Source organism: Hyperolius riggenbachi, chromosome 2 (assembly GCF_040937935.1).
Source record: "Hyperolius riggenbachi isolate aHypRig1 chromosome 2, aHypRig1.pri, whole genome shotgun sequence".
Lineage (NCBI taxonomy): Eukaryota > Metazoa > Chordata > Amphibia > Anura > Hyperoliidae > Hyperolius > Hyperolius riggenbachi.
The window spans coordinates 451,241,183-451,261,816 of record NC_090647.1 but is presented as its reverse complement, the minus strand read 5'-3'; the positions used below and the strand labels follow the sequence as shown (position 1 = coordinate 451,261,816).

General features: G+C 42.8%; 1 protein-coding gene across 3 annotated transcripts in view; it reads right to left on the bottom strand.

Annotated features, from left to right (window-relative positions):
• C2HXorf58 (chromosome 2 CXorf58 homolog) overlaps positions 1–20,634 on the bottom strand; it is a 46,998-nt gene that overhangs the window by 24,151 nt on the left and 2,213 nt on the right. For all 3 annotated transcript variants that reach the window (XM_068270059.1, XM_068270057.1, XM_068270058.1), the window contains exons 2-8: positions 17,957–18,082; positions 15,198–15,297; positions 12,801–12,895; positions 10,770–10,881; positions 7,074–7,205; positions 3,605–3,834; positions 1,917–2,064 (exon numbers count right to left, since the gene is read on the bottom strand). In XM_068270059.1, the coding sequence (XP_068126160.1) occupies positions 1,917–2,064; positions 3,605–3,834; positions 7,074–7,205; positions 10,770–10,881; positions 12,801–12,895; positions 15,198–15,297; positions 17,957–18,078 (939 nt within the window). In that variant the 5' untranslated portion in view covers positions 18,079–18,082. The remainder of the gene's footprint in view (positions 1–1,916; positions 2,065–3,604; positions 3,835–7,073; positions 7,206–10,769; positions 10,882–12,800; positions 12,896–15,197; positions 15,298–17,956; positions 18,083–20,634) is intronic.

Sequence of the window (20,634 nt, the reverse complement as noted above, 5' to 3'; positions counted from 1 at the left end):
AATTAGGGATGGATGGCAGATAGGATCTGACAGGGAGTGCAGGGATCCTGGTAGGCTGCAGGCTGACAGGTGACTGACAGTCAGGCAGGTTTACCAACAGACATTAGCCAAAAAGGGGAACGACTTGGAAGGGAAGATCCTGGTAGTAGGGAAGCCAAAAGGGAAAGGACTTGGAGGGGGAATGGTGATGGAACACCGTGGTGATGACCAGGGATACAACAGCAAAGAAGTGTGAGAGTGCAGAGTTTAAATACCCTGCCTCTCAATTAGGATGGGTGCAGTACCGCCTACAGCCACTGCAATAGAAGGGCAGAAGAGGCGCGTGCGCACACCTAGCAACAAAGAACACCAGCTACAGGAAGCACATTGGGTTGGCGTCCTCCGCCATGCGGAGACAGAAGCTAGGAGTACAGCGTGGGACTCGGCAGCTGGAGTGTGATAAACGATCGTTACAGTCTGCTGCTCTTGCAGGTGTCACCGCTGGATGCGAGGAGAGGTAAGTGGCACAAGCAATCATGACAGTTATAATATCTATATACTTTATAGACTTGTTTTGAGAAACATTATTTACCTAACCCATTAATTTGTCATTGATGTCTGCAAAGCCAATTCATGTAAGATACAAACTTTCTACTCATAAGTTTAGGGGGTGGGGGCATGCAACAGCTGCATTGATCTCTGCCAGTTTTGATCATTATAATTAAAGGAACTCTATCAAACTAAGTGTTCTAAAATGACAATGTAAAAATAATGTCTAAGTAGCTGTGTAAACATTTTCCTACTTTTTATGTTAAATATCAGAGGCAAAAGCTTTAATTCATTGTGTGTAGATTTAAAGTGAATCTAAAGCCAAGTAAAAAAATTAGATTAACTCACCTGGGGCTTCCCTCAGCCCCCTGCAGCCGATCGGTGCCCTCGCAGCCCCGCTCCGATGGTCCAGGACCCGCTGGCAAACACTTCCGGTTTGGCCGTCACCGGCCGACAGGCATGGGAGCGCGAGTGAATGTTCACGTTCCCAGCCTGGATATCGCCCCCTATGCTGCTATTGCGGCCTCCTGGCTGCACGATCGGCTGCAGGGGGCTGAGGGAAGCCCCAGGTGAGTTAATCTAATTTTTTTTACTTGGCTTTAGGTTCACTTTAAGCTAAGAACAATGTAATATTGAAGCAGAGTTATATGAAAACAAAACCCTGTTAGGTATCAGGTTTCACACACACAATTACAGATGTTTATTTTGTACATAAGATACATTTCCTCTGCTCTCTGTGAAAGAAAGCTCTGCCTGTCTCTGACTAAGCTCTCTGAACACACATAGTTAACAGATGCACTGTGAGGGAATTTCATTCCCCGCCCTTCATGGTTCATTCTGGCTTCAGATTAGAGCAGACTGCCCTCAGAAAAGTGTGAAAGCAATTAGATAACAGTAAACAAAGAGATAAGGGTTCAAATGTATACATCAGTACTTAGCAGCACTTCCCAAACATTTCCTATCTCAACTGAAAAAAAAAAACAGGTTAATCGATAGTGTTCCTTTAAATAAGGCAGATATTGATGCCGTAAATCGTGTAATGTAGTTATCATGTGACTCTACCATCTTCCTCTGTCTCCCTTTCACTATCCATTTGGTAGCTGTATGACAGGGTTGTGGCTTATGATGTGGCATGCACTGATAGGTGGAGATTGGGGTTTATAGGTGGAGATTGGGGTTTAGGTCTTTATGCCCAGAATGCTACTGAGATGTAGATAAATTCATGCCTATGAAAGTTAATATGCTGAAGACTGTGAAGGAATGGTCAACTCTTATGTGTATAGGTGAATATGACTAAAATCTGCAGCATCATTTTACCAGAAATCAAATAGCTTTACTTTTCCTAATTTGCATGCTGATTTTTTTTTTCAACGAACGCCGATTCCTACCTGATCTTTGCCTGAACCATAAAGCCTCTTCATTTTCTCTACCTTTAGACGAGCCCTGTGTGATCTCCGAGATGAACTTCTGGGGCCCACAGAGAAACGAGATGATAAATAGGAGGAGATGGCTGATGATGGGGGTGGGGCTGGGGATCTGCATCATACAACAAAGGATCAGTTGTTTTATTCATAAAATGAATGTACATCACACACAATATATACTGTATTATTATTTCGTATTTACATAGCCCCAACCTCTTCCGCAGCGCTGTAAAAAATATTGTTACTTAACTGTCCCTCAGAGGGGCTCACAATCGAATCTCTACCATGGTGACATGTCTATGTATGTGTCAGCCACACTACACCTTCACCTGCCATTCCCAGCTAGCACCCTCTCCCCAGCCAGCACCGGGACCTGACTTTCCTAACCTAGCACCCTCTCCCCAGCCAGCACCCTGACCTGACTCTCTTCACCCAGCACCCTCTCCCCAGCTAGCACCCTGACCTGACTCTCTTCACCTAGCACACTCTCCCCAGCCAGCACCCTTACCTGCCTCTTCCCAACCCAGCACCCTTACCTGCCTCTCCCCAGCCAGCACTCTGACCTGACTCTCCCCAGCCAGCACTCTTACCTTACTCTCTTCACCCAGCACCCTGACCTGACTCTCTTCACCCAGCACCCTCTCCCCAGCCAGCACCCTTACCTGCCACTCCCCAGCCAGCACTCTGACTCTCCCCAGCCAGCACCCTCATCTGCCTCTTCACACCCAGCACCCTCATCTGCCTCTTCACACCCAGTACCCTCACCTGCCTCTCCCTACACAGCACCCTCACCTACCTCTTCCCATCCAGCACCCAGAAATACAGTTACAGTTTGTCTGACGTAAGAGGATGGTTACAAAATCTATGTGCCCAACTGTCCCACTAATGCTGCTTATTTATAAACTAATTTATAACTCTAAGTTCATTATGTATAATGCACTTTTTTCATTAATTTCAGGATTTTTATTTGTTTTTTTCCTATCCCACATGTGACGTGTCACGGAGATCAGAATTTTTGGCGCGATGTGTCACCACTTGGAAAAGGTTGGGAACCACAGACATAGAGGCTTTGCATAGTAGGATTGGTCGGAATTGCCGAATTCCAAATTTACTGGATTCTAGGTTAGCATTGCAGAATGTGATTTATTAGCAAATGTATTTTTGCACTAACCAGAAGATTAAATACAGTTAATGCAAATTTGTGTAAATATTTTCACCATAGGTTATAATTTTGCTTTGAATGTTTGCATTTTCACATAGAATTTTCACAAGCAATTTGCTCATTCGTGTCCCTTGAGCATGCTCAGCACTTTCCACTATTCGTTTGGAAAAACATTAGTGCATTCCTCCTCATTCGTCAGATGTATCTGTCAATCACTAGTGCATTACACAAATGTAATTTTGTATGACATTTAGAATTTAGATGTCTTAATTCTGTGCATTCCATATTCAAACTTACAACTCAAAATTGCAAAATTTGGAATTTGCCACATTCTGTGCGCTCCTCCATAGTGCATAGCCACAAAACATGCATTGTTGGTGGGGCTTGGGGAATGCATTCAGGAACAGGTGTCACCTTGGCAATTACACATTTATACACGAACAGGTAAGTACCAGTGCTAATACTCTTTTCAGTGAAATATAATACTAACCTGTACTGTGTGACAGCACTGAGCTGTCTCTCTCTAATATCCTCCGTTCTCGGATTCTGAAGAAGCACCTCAAATTCATCTCTAAGCCTCTCTGAAAGGATTCCAAATTCTGCATAATCCACAATATCATACATGATTGTAGTCCTGGGCATGTTTTTCAGTGACAATCTTCTCCAGGCATTTTCCCGGCCTCCAAGGTGTGCTGGTTTCTCATCAATGTGACTTATGTACTAAACATGTAAATCACAATTGGGTCAGCATTTGTCAGATAATTCCAAGTTGTTTCTTGATTATAAATGATTGGTGAAATGCTAATTTTCCAAACTTCTTTGCAATGTCTTTGAAGCTTGGAGTTTGTACCAAAAAAAAAAACCCCAACAAATCAGCACCAGCTGCACTTGATTGGTCGAATTCTAAGTTGCATATAAATTCCAATAAAATGGGCATGGACTCTGAGGCTGGATTCACACTTAGATCCTTTGCAGCTTTTTTCAATGGGAAGCAACACAACTCGACTTAACTCGACACAATGATTCTAAGTGTGAATCCAGCCTAGAAACTGCCATCTTGTTGATCATTTCTAATTATGATTCCAATTAATTCCACGCAGATAACTGCCACAAAACTTTTTACATTATTCCCCCTCCAAAAACTAAAAAAAACACAACAACAAATCCAGAAGAGTGGATAGGATGCAGTATGCTGTATTCAGAAATGCAGTCCTCAAATGAATTGTGTGAACTGCCAATAAAGAGACCGCACCAACATGCTACTTCAGCTGGAGTCTTGTGATGTTATGTTAGCAGCACCTGCACAGCTCTTCTTACCTACAACACAGCTATTCTACCTTTATAAAATTGTAAATGTTGTACAGTATACTGGCTTTTGTTTTCTTGCCCACACAGTGAGTTGAAAAACTATTTCCTCCTTTCTGATTTCCTCTATGTTTGTGTTTTCATAACACTTACCATGCAAAGAAAAGCGTTGGCGCATACTGCAGAATGTATAACTATCTGTCCTCGCTCTTGCTCTCACCAGCAGCTTCTGAACTGGCTGGTAGAGCTACAAGCGCACTGTCATGTGACTGCAGTTGCTATGGAAACGCATGGATATAAGCCGGAGCCAGGAGAGGTAGATATACCCGCTGCAGCACACTCCAACGCCAGCTCTGCATATGAGTTCCGCACATGTCACCCACAGTATATCACTTGTGGAGTATACGACTGACCCTCCCTCTCCCTTGAGTGTCAAAAGTTGGGTTATCCACATTGATTTATGGTTTACTGAAGGAAAAAAAAAATCACCTACACCCATATCAGCCATGTAAGATTGTCCCTTAAGCTACATACTGTACCATACACACTACATACCGTACACACTGGATAAAAACTTGACGGCGGCAGCCAATAAAGACAGCCTTGGGTGAGAATCTACCATGTGGCACAGGAGCCTCCCAGCATCACCTAAAGATCTGGCTTGCCAGATCTTTAGCAACACCCCCAACCGAGTGACCCCCAAGCGCATTGTTCTCCCACTCAGGTTTTTTACTCAGATTGTCTGTTGTGTTGTGTAAAATGTGATTGTAAAGAAGACAAAATTAAATGTTAAGAATAAGCAAAAATAAAGGAAGAAGGAGGCAAATAATTTACACCACTATAATATGTTGGTGCTAAAAACACACGGGACATAAATAGTGGTGAAATTGTGACTGTAACTGCCTTCCTCATGACAACTAAATCAAAGAAAGCTGAAAAAAGTGCATGATCAGGTTTCACTTTATAGTTTGGACTAACACCATCAACAAATCAGTATAATAAAAAAATGACCATGGAGTGTGTAGAATGTCAATGAATGAATATACCAATAGATAAAAAGTAGCCATAACACCTCACCAAACCATATATATCACTGTAGTAATCAATTTTATTGTCAACCGCATGTTAAAAACAACTAAAAACACATATCTAACAGTGGGGTAAAAAAAAGTGCCATATTGAACAATAATGAAAAGCAGTACATGTTACACAAGGTAATCAAATCTCCATGATAATAATATATCAATAAATAGAACAGCAGGGTATAAAGTAAAGTGTCATGTGCATGTGCAATAGGCAAGAGCACTAAGGAATTGCATAGAAACATGCCCGTGCTATGTACGTTCCAAATCTGGAAAGAGTCCAAGAAAATGAATTGTTGCTAAGAGAAGATCCCCTTACCAACTAGTGATGTGAATAAATAAGAAAGGAATAGTTCATAAATCAAAATAGTAACAGTGATGACTGAGTGTTGAAAAAAGGAGGAAATAAGAAACGCCCATAAATAGTACAGCAAAGTATGAAACATGCACCGGAACAGTTGTGAACAGCTTACCAAAGTAGAGCAGAGAGAAGACGTGCGACTCTGACCACCACTGCACCTGTCATGATTTGCCACGTAACGTGGCTTCCTCAAAGGAAACTTTACTTCATACCCTGCCATTGTATTTATTGATATATTATTATCATGCAGATTTGACTACCTTGTGACACATGTACTGCTTTTCCTTATTGTACAATATGACACGTTGATACATTTTTTTGACCCTACTGTTTCATATGTGTTTTAAAGAGGAGCTGTTAGGTATTGGGTCTCAGAGAAAAAAAACACATATCAGTAGCTAAATATTGGCTGTACTTACATTACATATGCATTTCACTGTCCACGTTTGGATTTCACAGAATTTTTATATAGTATTTGCTGAGATTGATGCTCCTGACAGCTCATGGCAGGTTCCATGTTTGACTGTCTTGTATGCAGCCAATTGTGATGTAATATCCTCCCTTACCCTGCTTCCTGATGATTCGACTCACAAAAAAGATCCGGATCAAAGATCCTAATGGTTCATGATCCGAACAACACTACTGTGCAGTGAATATTAATTAGCCATGTGGCTAGGAACAATAGCGGACTCATGCAGTATACGGAACATGTGCACTGATTTTTCAGTGCTGTGAGCTGGGCTGCTACAAGCTGCTGTAACATGAGCCTGTAACTTCTCACTGTGAAAGCAGCCTTAGGGCGGGATAGGGAAATGAAGGGGAGGACCAAGGGAGTGCAGTAGGGAGAAGAAGCAGTCCCAGCATGCTTTGCAGTATCTGTTATGCGGCCTGCCAGCCTCCTTAGGAGCTTGGGCATAAAGAGGATTGCTATTCAGCAAAAATCAAAGTAAGAGAGATTTTTAACTTCAGTATTGCCCTTTTGGCTTCCTTCTAAACTGTTTAACACAGGAGAATAGAGGTTTAAATTAGCTTTTGCAGCCTGACAGTTACTCTTTAAGTGTTTTTTAACATGGAGTTAACAATAAAATGTATTATTTCAATGATATATATGATTTGGTGCAGTTTTATTGCTACTTTCTCTATTTGTATAAAAATACATACAGACACCACTTTTCTGATGGTCTTACTGTTGTACTCTTTTGTTTTCTTACTTGCATGTAATCTTTGACTGTTGCCACATCCACAGTATCGGTTACTTTGTACTTCTGATATTCGATTTGGTCACAAATAACTTGTTTATAGTACACTCGGTGCCCCATCAACTTACAAGCATCAGTTGCAGCCTACAAAATAGTTATATCTGTAGTTCAATACTAGTAGGGAATTGTTATGGAGGTATTTGCAATATTGAGTCAAAATTACTATAAGTCTAACATTAGCAGGCATAATTACAGTACACTGCAGCGCAATAGCACAGAGCCACTCATGCAATGGAAAAAGCTGTGCATAAGTTGCTCCAAGCTACTGCTCATATGCGGATAACATTATATACTCAGGGATATAGTGAAAACTCAGGAAATCAAAAATGGCAAAAACACTTTTTCTTTTAATATTCCAAAAAGTGCAGAAATGTGTAAACAAAGTCTTCAATCACGTGGTAAAGTGCATATAATTGATAGAGAAGGCAACAACATTGATTTGTTTCAGGTCCACGACCCTTCTTCAGGCCTTTATACATACAATGAATATCTGCACAATCGAAACACACAGCAGCATCTCCTCTGGACAACAATCAAGCCAGGGTAGACCACCAACAGAAGTTCAAGAAAGAAGGCGCACGGAAGAAGGACATCCGGACCATTTTTTATTTTTTGTTTATTGTTTACTCTCCCAACACGATATCACATATGAGGACAGCCCGGCCAAGAGAACATATTCGACAAGCCCTTGTCGAGTATGTTCCAAGGGTCCCAGTGCTGGATTGGTGGGGTCGAGCAGGATGGGGGAAGCCTCTGGACTATCCAGTGGGTCATGTAAATTTGGGCGCCACCACAGTAGCCCATTAAAAGATCGGCCATGAGTGTAAGTGTGGGGACAGGATTCATCCAATAACATATCAAGCACTAGGGCCACCCACGCTGCAAACTGTGGCTATAAATGGCAGGTGCAGCAAGGTGCTTTCATATGTACGCTACCCAGAGGCTTCCCATTAACTGAGGTAAGTTCTTTCTTTTCCCACTCTTTTTTTTACTATGGGTAAACGTTAAATACTCACACCAACTGATTTAGCAAACTTTCTGCAGAGAGATTTAGGGCTGATTCAAACAGATGGTTCTGTGGCGGTAAACGATAGCCTTTGCGCTCGTTGTTTAAATGCTATGTAAAAGAAAGGAAAAACACAATCGAGAGCCCCAATAGTGTATTATTGATGATAAAGGAATGCCAAGGTAGCAGCAATAAGAAATATACTCACAGGTATGGGTTGCCGAGTTCAGGCAACCACTTAAAGCACTTATGGGGATATTAGGCCTGTCCCCACTCAGGCTCAAAAGTCGCTCTCTGTAGAAGGAAAGAAGGGGTGTTCACCCATCCACCAGGTGGATAACAATAATTGCAATGGAAACAGAGGCGCCAGCAGAGTGAAAATTGATCATAGGTAAAAACCAGATAAAAGTTGGGGGGCAAGGGTGGACTTACCTCCCCAAAACCAAACACAACCACTATGTATGGTTTAAACAAGATTTAATTTGTACTCCAGAACAAATGCAACACGTTTCTGGGGTCTCTAGCCCGCTTCCTCAGGCAATAATAAAGATAGGAGTAACTCAGAAGTTGTGTAGCCAAGTACAGCGCCTCTGTCAGACAGAGACGCAGTACTTGGCTACACAACTTCTGAGTTACTCCTATCTTTATACTACACTCAAGGGGACTAAAATATTCTCAGCTATTCTAGGAAACTACAAATTCCAGAATAGTCATGTTTAAAATATCTAAATAATACATCATTACTTTCAGGTATGTAACATATGAATCTTGAAAACAGTTGCTGGTTCCCTTTAAAACAAAATTGAACTGAAAATAAACTCAAAATATAATTACTGGTATTTGTATGTATATTAGCAGTGGTATATAGAACTTTCTAGGTGTCTCATATTCTTATTTTCACTTTAAGGGATTCATTTTGATCTCTGAAGTTTTCACAGCAGCCATGTGACCTAATATAAGGTTTAGTCAGCTTTCAACAAAAAGAAATAAAACTCTTTGAGATTTTTAGCACTCTGGCATTATCAGGCATTGTTTGCTCAGTCAGATAAAAGTGTTTTGGCTCCATTTACTTTTCGGGAGGGCCTTATGCTGGTAATACACGATAAGATTTTTCAGATTTACTGTCCGATCGATTTTCTAATAGATTTCCATGCATTTCTATGAGAAATCGATCAGAAAAACGATCGAAAATCAGATCGGACATGTTGGAAATTATCTATTGAACCATCTATCTGCCAAAAATCTCATGGTGTATTCCCAGCATTACCTCCAATTGACTGCAGATTCATTTGACAACTGTTGTCATTTTTAAAAAAGGAAATAAAAGCAAGCAAGCTTAGTACTACAATATTATGCACCCATTTTTATCCCAATATGGGCCTGATGCACGACCTGCCGATAATATTGCCGCATGCAGATAGCACACAGCAATATTCCCAGTACTAACAACAGCCGAGTTCTGGACGTTGCATAATTAGTGCAACCCGCAGTACATGGCTGGCACGGGTGTTGCGATGGTAACGCACATTACATTAGTTGCTTTACATGCATTACCATAGCACAGGGGTCTCAAACTCGCGGCCCGCGGGCCATTTGCGGCCCTCGATACAATATTTTGTGGCCCTCGCCAGCAAAAGCTTCCTTATAGTTCACTTCAGTGCTCCAAAGTAATCCGCCGCATCCTCGCCGCTAAACGAGGGCTGCAGAGCCCGCAAATCGCCCGGGGGGCAATCCTCCGGCATTTCCTGGAAGGGGCAGAGCTTACAGCTTCAGCTCTGCCCCTCCTGACGTCAATCGCGGCGCATCGCCGCCTCTGCCCGCCCCTCTCACTCTTCCTTCACAGAGAGGGGCGGGGGAGAGGCGGCGATGCGCCGCGATTGACGTCAGGAGGGGCAGAGCTGAAGCTGAAAGCTCTGCCCCTTCCAGGAAATGCTGGCAGATTTCCCCCCGGGCGATTTGGGGGCTCTGCAGCCCTCGTTTTGCGGCGGGAACACGGCGGATTACTTGTAATGGGAGCACTGAAGCGAACTATAAAGTAAAATAGGCAAAATAGTTTGCTTCAGTGTAAATTTGATTTTGAAATAAAATCCAGTGCAAGGGACGGGGGGAAGGGGGGGGTTTGAGGCTTTGCAAAAGCTGCTGATTGACTTTTTTTGTGAAATCCCTTGTGCAGCCCAGCCTCATCCTGACTTTGCCTCCTGCGGCCCCCAGGTTAATTGAGTTTGAGACCCCTGCCATAGCAACACCTGCCTTACTGAAGTACTCTGTAATATTGCCAGCGGTCTGTGCATAATGCTGGGAATACACGGGTTGATTTTGCCGCTCGATTCTGTGCCCGATAGTTTTCCGCGCTTGATTCTGCAGTCGATTCTCTTATCTTCTGCTCGTTTTTCCTATCTTTTCCCATTGTCCTCCATGCAGAATCGAGTGCGGAATCGATCGGGCGGGAGATCTGACATGTCAGAAATTATCTATCGAGCCATCTAAAAGGCTCAGAATCGAGCCGTGTATTTCCAGCATAAGACACCATGTCACAAGTCAGTTCATGTACTCTTTAAGTACATTGCACTTATAACAAAACTAAAGTGTCAGAATATTATCTTAAAAATAGTCTGTTTCCAGTCTAGGAATACAGGAATCACCTCACTTGCAGGGTTAATCACTCTCTTTCCACTGATGTACCGACTGCCATGACCACCAGAGCGATGGAAAATCTTAAACACAATGAATGGTGGAAACTCACAACCTGCAAATCTGTGAAGGGAAAATAATATATTTCATCAAACTTAAAGGGAACCTGTACTGAGTAAAAATATTTAAAATAAACACATGAGGTAACTTCAAATGAACATTACATAGTTACCTTGCCATCAGTTCCTCTCAGAAGCTCACCATTTTCTTCTGACAATGATCCCTTCCAGTTCTGACAACATTTTGTCAGAACTGAAGTTTATCAGTTGCTGTCAGTTATTTATCAGTTGCTGTCAGTTATAGCTGAGAGGACGACTGATGTGCCAAGTAATGTCTATGTTTCCCTATGGCTCAAGTGGGCAATGTTACAGTTTAACAGTGTGCTGACCAGAAAGCGGTTATGAGGTAATGGCCATTTTCAAAATAGAGGACGGAGAATTTCCTTGTTCACAGTGGGCAAACAGGACGCGGGAAAGGAGAAAGAGATTGAGGAGTAGTCTACACGGGAGGTAAGTGTGACTTGTGTATGTTTATTTTGACTTTTAATTTTCAGTTCAGGTTTTCTTTAAAGAGACACTGAAGCGAAAAAAAAAAATTATGGTATAATGAATTGGTTGTGTAGTATGGATAATTACTAGAACATTGGTTGCAAAAAAAATATTCTCATATTTTTTATTTTCAGTTTTACAGCTTTTTTTTATAACATTGCATCATTCTCTAATATTTGCAGTTTGCACCCTATTCAGCATTCTAAATGTTTTTACAGAACAGGCAGTGAACTTTTGACCTGTCCTGAACTGTTCTCTGCAAAAAATAAAACAATACAGTTGAGATAAAAACCATCAGAAGTCAGAGCTCTCTGTGACTTTGAGGGCTGAAACCCACAAGAGCAGTTTTGTGAGCATTTTGGCAGCGCTGCGATATGCTAGCGTTTTGCCAAAACGCTCAGCTAATGTTAATGGATGGGGCAACTTCCACAGGAGCGTTTGCGTTTCCCAAAAACAGAACATGCAGCATTTTGGGAGCGTTAGCGCTTTAATGTTAAGTATACAAACGCTAGCGTAATCGCTTATCAAAACCTAAACGAAGCGGTTTTGCTAGCGTTTTGAAGTTACAGCACACTGTAACAAAATTAAAATTAATTGAGAGGACCAATCAGGATTAAAACACGAATCGCTAAAACGCTACACAACCGCTGACACATAAAATACACTTTTTAAAGGGAACCAGAGACGAAGCATCCTCATGTATTTTACCATATATATCAGTGGGAACATTAGAGAAAACACCTACCCTGCTCTCGGTTTCATTATTTACTGTTCAGATTGCTTCTTATCAGCCCAGATAAAATCCCCGACTGAGCATTCAGTCTGGCTTTGCTATGACTCAGTTATAAATCCTGAGTAGAGCCAACAGGGAGCAGGCTTGGGCTTGAAAACACAGCACAAAAGACAGACTCCACTATAAAAATTCCTGAACAAAGCCAGACTGAATGCTCAGTCGGGGATTTTATCTGGGCTGATAAGAAGCAATATGAACAGTAAATAATGAAACATAGAGCAGGGTAGGTGTTTTCTCTAATGTTCCCACTGATATATATGGTAAAATACATGAGGGTGCTTTGTCTCTGGTTCCCTTTAAATACGCTCCCTAAAACGAGCATGAATCCGCTTGCAAACCGCTCATACAAAACGCTAGCGGTTGCGTTTAGCGTTTGCGGATTTCAGTGGGTTCCAGGCCTGAAAGTTGTAGAGCTCAATGGCTATTTGCATAGATAGCAACTGGAGTTTCTTAACTCTTCCTGTACTGGAAACAAATATTAGACTTATGTCTCTGCTCCTAATGCTGTATTTCTTAACTATACTACGCAACCAATTCATTATATCACAATTTATTTTTTTTGCTTCAGTGTCTCTTTAACATATTTAATTAACACAATAGATCACATGCTAATCTAAATATCACAAGCCACACTGCAATACCTGAATCTGACTTTACACTGCATTCCAGGATCTCTTAACAGCTCTGCCTCCAATGGGCTGACTTTCTTCAGAATGACATATGCAGCACAGGCTTCCTGCAAAAGTATATTATTTTCACATTACATACCATAACATACTCTTTCCATCTTTTCAGTATATACCGTACACATACATACTCTATTATAATTCCATCCAGCCATCATTTGGAATGTACTGAATAGTTACCGTATATACAAGCTATCTGGTTGAACTTGGCAACCCATCACACACCCTACAATTCTTGGAAAAGTTGGTCGGAATTTTCCAACATGTCTAATCTCAAAAAATTAAGATTTCTTGATTGAAAACAAACAAAAAAAACCTTTTGATTTTTTTGTTCAACCGATTGTTTTAATTAAATACAGAAATTGTAATGTGTGTCCACCTAGGACCTTGATCACATCATGTGCATTTTTTTTTCTGCTATAATGCACAGCAGTGACAAACCTGCAGTGCATTATACAGCAGTTTGGAATGCACTGACAGCACTTGTTGTCGGTCCCGTCAGTTATCTGATCTGCTTACGTATAATTGACTATCCCTCAGTGTGGAACTCAATACAAATCCGACTATCAGCATGAACACAATGAGTGGCATGCTGAGCCAGATTTCTGGAAAGGCCACAAAGGCCTTGGACGGCTGCAGCCCCAGAGGGCACCTGGACCTGATATAGAAGTCGCTACATATGAGAGAGAAGGCTGCAAATGGGGAGCAACGCATGAAAAAGGGAAGCTGATGCCCAAGGGAGCTGTTCATGAAATAAAGGGGCTGCGGTATATGGATGCTACACACGAAAGAGGGGGCTATGCGTGGAATTGGAGGGGCACTGCTGCACGTGAAAGATGAGATCTAACATATTTGGCCTACATTGAGTGTCAGGGTTACTTACCTATTCCCGCTTGGCAGTTGGTACACACATTTGTCCATGCGCGGGGCGGTGTATAGAAACACCCCCTCAGACATGGTGTCAAGTTTGGGCATTTGTGGCATTATGTAGGACTTTGCACAGTAAGCTGTATTGTTAGACACAGTTTAAACTCATGCACACAAATTTTTGCATGCTAAATGAATTACATAAGCCCAGGGAAAACCACGCAAGTTGTGGCTGAAGCTGCTGGCACTTGACAAACTTTCCCTTATGTTGTGTTATCTGATTTACCTGCTTCAAACCCGTCACTACAGCCAGGGCTGTCCCACCTATGATGCTAAGTGAGACATCTTCTTTGGGCGGTGGAAGTCTGGGGGCAGCGCCAGGCAGGACCAGGAAGTGTGCCTTGTCTGCCGCCATCCAGCTTACAGCTGCCTGCCTGACTGTGGGGGGGCCCACTGTCAAGTGAGCTGGAGGGGGTAGCAGGCAAATCAGTGGGGTAGGGGGTCAGACCCCCCCCCCCCTCGCCTGGGTCCCCCCCCCCCCGTCCGCTCTCCCCCTCCAGCTATGAGCGGCACACAGCATGTATGTCAGCAGTGGGCAGGGAAGTAATTACTCATCTCTTCCTTCCGTGTTCCAGGCACTGCAAACCACAGCTCGTCTCCTCCACAATGCCGCCTACTGTAATCGCGCAAGTACAGTAGGCGGCATTGAGGAGGAGACGAGCGGTGTTATGCAGTGCTTGGATCGCGGAAGGAAGAGATGAGTAATTACTTCCCCACACGCTGCGCACCACTCATAGCTGGAGGGGGAGAGCGGACGGGGGGGACCCAGATGATAGAGGGGGGGTCCAACCCCTCTCTTCACTGCTGTGCCTGCTGCCCCCCTACCTGGCTGCAACCCATTTCAGGTTACCTATACAGGGGCAATTATACTACCTATATGGGGGCAACTTTCCTACCTGTACTGGAGCAATTATACCAGCTACCTATACGAGGGGCAATTATACTACCTATACGGGGCAATTATACTACCTATACTGGGGCAACTATACTACCTATATTCGGGCAACTATACTAGCTACATATACGGGGCAACTATACTACGTGTACTGGGGCAACTATACTAGTTACCTATACGGGGGGCAATTATACTACCTATATGGGGGGCAATTATACTACCTATAGGGAGGCAACTATAATACCTGTACTGTGGCAAATATACTACCTATAGAGGGGGCAATTATACTACCTATACTGGGGCAGCTATACTGGATTCAACTATGCCTGGCGATCCTATACAGGGGGCACCTATACCTGGCTACCTACCTATCTATAGTGAGGGCGAAAATTTTAGGGTGCTCTGTGATCGTTCCAAACCTTGCCCCAGGCAGCAAAAAGTCTACAACCGGCCCTGACTACAGCATAATGTGCTCTGCAACCAAAATGAAATTCCACAAAATAAATTAATATTCAGTAAACCATACTTACAGCAGCTCTAACTGCATGTTTAAGAAGTTTAAAAAGTTTTCTGTTGTGGTAACATCGCCATGCTCTCTGAATACGGACAGTGGCCACTTTCACATCAATCCTAGGCAGAAAATATGAATACAGGGACTTGGCGTTACATGGTACATAGTGAAATATATTTATTATTAGTTAGTGTATTGCACAGGTCCATTCTGTGATAATTACATGCTTTTTTTTAAAAGTACATACACACGTCGGATTTTTACAAACAACCGGTTGTTTGGACGTCTGAACGACCGGTCGTTTGGACATCAAATCAGGCGTGTGCACGACCGGTTCAGCTGATAACAGTGGACTTGGCCGATCAGTCAAGCGGATCCGTCAAAACCAGTCTTATCAGCTGAACAACCGTTTGTACACACGCCCGATTTGACGTCCAAATGACTGGTCGTTCAGACGTCCAAACGACCGGTCGTTTGGAAAAATCAGACATGTGTACGCACCTTTGATCTATCATCCATAACTTTGAAACCACTGACAGATTAAGTGAACAGCAATGATAATCTCTTTACAATCACCCCTGCCAAGGGGATGGCTATTAGGCAGCAATTGAACAGTCAGTTCTTGTAGGACAGGGAATGTGTTGAAAGCTGGAAAACTGAGTAAGCATAAAGATCTCAGTGACCCGGACATATGCCAAATCGAATATATCTTTGAGTGGATCAGACCATCTCCAATGGTAGAGTGAGTGTGGTATGGTCCGATGCTAGTCGTGGAGTAGTACTGCCAACTACAAACCAACAAGTGCTGATTTAGGTATTATCGTTAATGACTATACAAAAGTAATACCACCTGAATAAACATTTGCTGGTTTGATGTCAGCAGACCATATCCAAAATACCAGGTTTTGTGGAGTTTTCGAAACGTGTAATTTTAGTAAGTAAAAGCTAGCCCAGCTCTATTAAGCCCCGATGAGATTCCAAGATAGGACAAGAGCATGTTATGGATCTGATTTTTGGCAATCTAAGGGCTCGTTCACACTAGAGGCGCTTTGTGATTTTTTTAAGCGCTGGCAATTTTTCAAAATCGCTCTGAAAGGGCTTGTGCAATGATTCTCTATGAGAGAGTTCACATCTGAGTGGTTCGTTTCACGTCTTTAAGAATAAATACAGGGCTTGTGCAATGATTCTCTATGAGAGAGTTCACATCTGAGTGGTTCGTTTCACGTCTTTAAGAATAAATACATTGTATTTATTCTTTTTCGGGTCAAAGAGTTCACTTCCTGACTTGCGTCAGGGAGTGAATTAAAAAAAAACGCTCTGGAAAAGCGCTTACAAAAGCGTTTTTCACAAAAAAAGCAATGCCCACCCAAGCGCCGGGAATCGAAAAAAATTTTTTGCGTCAAAACAGTTCAGTTCATCAGGCCCAGGAAAGTCCTTCCGGAGTCTCTTCCTTGAGCTTCCAGTGTATCTGCACCTCAAAAAATTTAATTCATAAAACCATGATCGCGCAGATTGAATGGACTAATTGAGCACAGCACTGCACCAGGAAAAAAGACACCGTGGCATCTTTGAGGAATTCACCCGACCAGTCGTGAGACCTCCACCTCAAAAAGAACCATGCTCCCCTTATTTGGTAGCTGCCTTGACCCACAGACAGCACCACAAACTTAGATCACGACCTCGACTTCACCAATTTCCCAATTCAGCCAAACATCATCACCGCATAGAAAACAGAAACATTTTCATTGCACAGGCTGCTATGGCTCATACCACCACACACCAGTGCCCCACACCACAAGGAGCTGTGCTCACCTTTTAAAATTGGTGCCCCGACACAAAGGCCCAATTCGCTTACTGGCACAGCCCTGGTTCACAAATCGGCTTTGTAAGTGAACCCTCCATTATTCCTGTTTTTCAACATTGAAGTACCATGCAGCATTTCTGTTAACTAAAATACATCTCCATAGCATAAAACCGTCTGTTTATTGGTATATAGAAGGTAGTACTACCTACAAACATTAATAGAAACAAGCATGTAAAACTGAGGACGTCTCCTCCACTGAGTGCTTCCTGCCTGTCAAGCCACGCCCAATATTAGCTCACATCGCCAAAGATGTGGAGTTCCTGGCATCACATTTTCTGATTTGGCCAAGAAGAACTGGGTAACTCCAAAACACCTCTAAAGATTATGAACTCCATTATTTGTGTATAAAGTCCCTTTGTATAATCCAATTTATCCACTACCGTTAAGGACTCAATCATCCAATACATTAATAGTTGTCGACAATTGTTATATTTTCCTTGTGCTCAATAAAATGCACTGACTTTTTTTGGAAGGCTTAGGTCAGTGGCATAGCTAAGGAGCTATGGGCCCCAGTGAAAGTTTTACATTGGTCTCCCCAAGCAGTCTATACATAGCAACTGATATGACGCACCAAAACCTGTCAAGGACAACCACAGTATTAGAGGTGCAAGAAGGGTATGGGGAACAGTTTGATAATGATTACTACTACTCTAAGCATCTATAGAAACGATTATTACTTGCACAGGACCAATAAAGAGCTAATATTGGGTTTGAGAGAGGGATCCTCTGGCCCAATGGCACTGGTGCGATTGCAACCTCTGCATCACCTATTGCTACCTGCCATAGGTGTCTGACTTCACTGCACAAGCAACCAGGTATCCCATACCCCAAAACAAGCAAGGACTAGTCTGTAGTCATGTATTATCAATCTGTTTATGACTCTATGCCAGCCAGAAGCTAAAAGTAATACTCACTTGGTTGCTATCATCGGTTGGGTAGATTTAACATGGTTTCTGAGCACAGATACAGATTCTATAGAGGCACTTGTAGGAAGGCTGATAGAGATTGATGTATTCGACATGACTGATACATCCATAAGCCTGCAACAAAAAATGTAAAAGACTGTACTAGTTATTTATGTGTACATATCTATGAGGGAAACTAAAATAAAAATAAAATTAGTTCAAAAACTGTAATTAAAGGAAAACTTAAGAGAAAAAAAATAAATTATTTTAACTTGGACTCGTCTTGTGCCCACGACGATCTTCTTATCCCCTCCGGTCCACAGCGGTGACCACATCAAAGCTGGCCCCGAGACACACGAACCCTGAATGCGCTCCCACGGCCGAGTGTGTTCTGTGCATGCGCAGTACTACTGCACCTACTACACCTGCGCAGACCACTCCCGACCGCGGGCGCATGATAAGGGTGTGCGAGGCTCTGGGCCCATCGCACCTTACCACCGCTACCGCTGATCTCGACGTTCTCCTGACGCTGCAGCCCACTCACCCTGCATTCACTGTGACCGCAGAGCTCTGTGAGCGGTCAGGAGCAACGGGAGAACAGTGCGAATGGTGAGACCGACAAATCCGAAGCAGTGTGACGTTGCTGAGCCCTGTTTTGTGTACCAGCAGTGTCTGGTCCTTAAAGGATTTCAAAGGATGAGAAACGGGGGGAGGGGGGGTTCAGGGTGCAGGCATGTATGGTGAGCTGTCCTGATGTTCACCGCTTCCCCGTTCTTCTTTCTGCCCCTCTCCTGTACCTGTAATTGCCCTCCAGCCTCATCTTCCGGTCAGCCTGGTCGGGCATCAGTGCGCCTGCGATGGCAGCTATGCAGGCATACTACAGTAAGCAACCGTGGCCGGATGTGCGCTGCGCATGCATATGAGGTCACGCACATGCACAGAGTGCCCCCTGCCATGATTGCGTACTATAGTACGCGTGCATCACAGCCAGCACAGGCCCACTAATGCCTGACCTCTGGTATCCTTTAAGGGGCCAGAGACTGCTGGTACTAAAGTGGTTAAAATTATGCTTTTTTTGATGCATATCATGTGAAACCATAATAAACAACACAATATGTGCACCGCAACGGCTAAAGTGTGAAAGGATCTCTAGGCTATGTTCGCAGTGGAGAGTTGCGTTGCGCTCCCTGTAAAACAGGAACCCAATTCGACTGAAGGGAAAAGTCACATCGCATGTTATGCATGCGGTGCAATCAATGCATACAGAACATAGAAAGTATGCTTCATTACCACTCTTAAAGAGAATCTGTATTGTTAAAATCGCACAACAGTTAACATACCAGTGCGTTAGGGGACATCTCCTATTACCCTCTGTCACAATTTCGCTGCTCCCCGCCGCATGAAAAGTGGTTAAAAACAGTTTTTAAAAGTTTGTTTGTAAACAAACAAAATGGCCACCAAAACAGGAAGTAGGTTGATGTACACATAGAAAATACATCCATACACAAGCAGGCTGTATACAGCCTTCCTTTTTAATCTCAAGAGATCATTTGTGTGTTTCTTTCCCCCTGCAGCTATCTTCCACTGAAGTGTCAGGCTGTTTCTTCCTGCAGAGTGCAGACAGCTCTGCCTGTATGTAATTCTTCAGTATGTGAAAGCCCAGCCAGCTCAGAGGAGGATTTATCCAGCTTGTAAAAGATAATAGAGCAGAGAGAAGCTGCACTAATCTAAATAACACACAGGCAGTTTGCAGAGAGGGGCCTGGAAGGGGGTGATGCATCACAGAGCCACAACACTGAAGAACTTGGCAGCCTTCCAGACACAGGCTGACAAGTCTGACAAGAGAAAGATAAGTTGATTTATTACAGAGATGGTGATAGTAGAACGTGCTGCAGTAAGCCAGAGCACATTAGAATAGATTTTGGAACTTGTAGGATGGAAGAAAACCGGATGAAATTTTTGTTACGGAGTCTCTTTAAAGAGACACTGAAGCGAAAAAAAAAAAATATGATATAGTGAATTGGTTGTGTACTATGAATAAGTACTAGAAGATTAGCAGCAAAGAAAATATTCTCATACTTTTATTTTCAGGTATATAGTGTTTTTTCTAACATTGCATCATTCTATAATATGTGCAGATTACACAACACTCAGCATTCAAAATGATTCTTTCAGAGCAGTCTGTGAAGTAATGACCTCTCCTCTAGCAGAGAAAAAGTAAACAGTTCCCTTACAGTTGAGATAATAAAAGTCAGATAACAGCCCTCTCCACAACTAACTTAGTTGGAGAGCTTAATGGCTTGTTTGCATAGAGATAACAACTGGAGTTTCTTAACTCAGGAGGAACAGAATCCGCACACCCGCAGGTAGAGTCCAAGGGTTTTTATTCAATGCAATTCACAAAGGCAGTAAAATGGCTGACATGTTTCGGATCATATCCTTACTCATAGCCTAAACATACTGAGATCAAGGTGGACCATATATACTAGCCCGGCTCCGCCCCAGGGTGTGTTAATTTGGCAGGGCACAGAGGAAACTTTGCAACAATTTTTATCATATATCAATTCGAATGACTTTAATCTTTCATTTACCTGTATGTCTAACGATAAGCAAATAGATTTTCTTGACATTACCCTGTTTGGTTTTGGTGAATCTGGTAGAATAGAGACCAGAACATATAGGAAGCC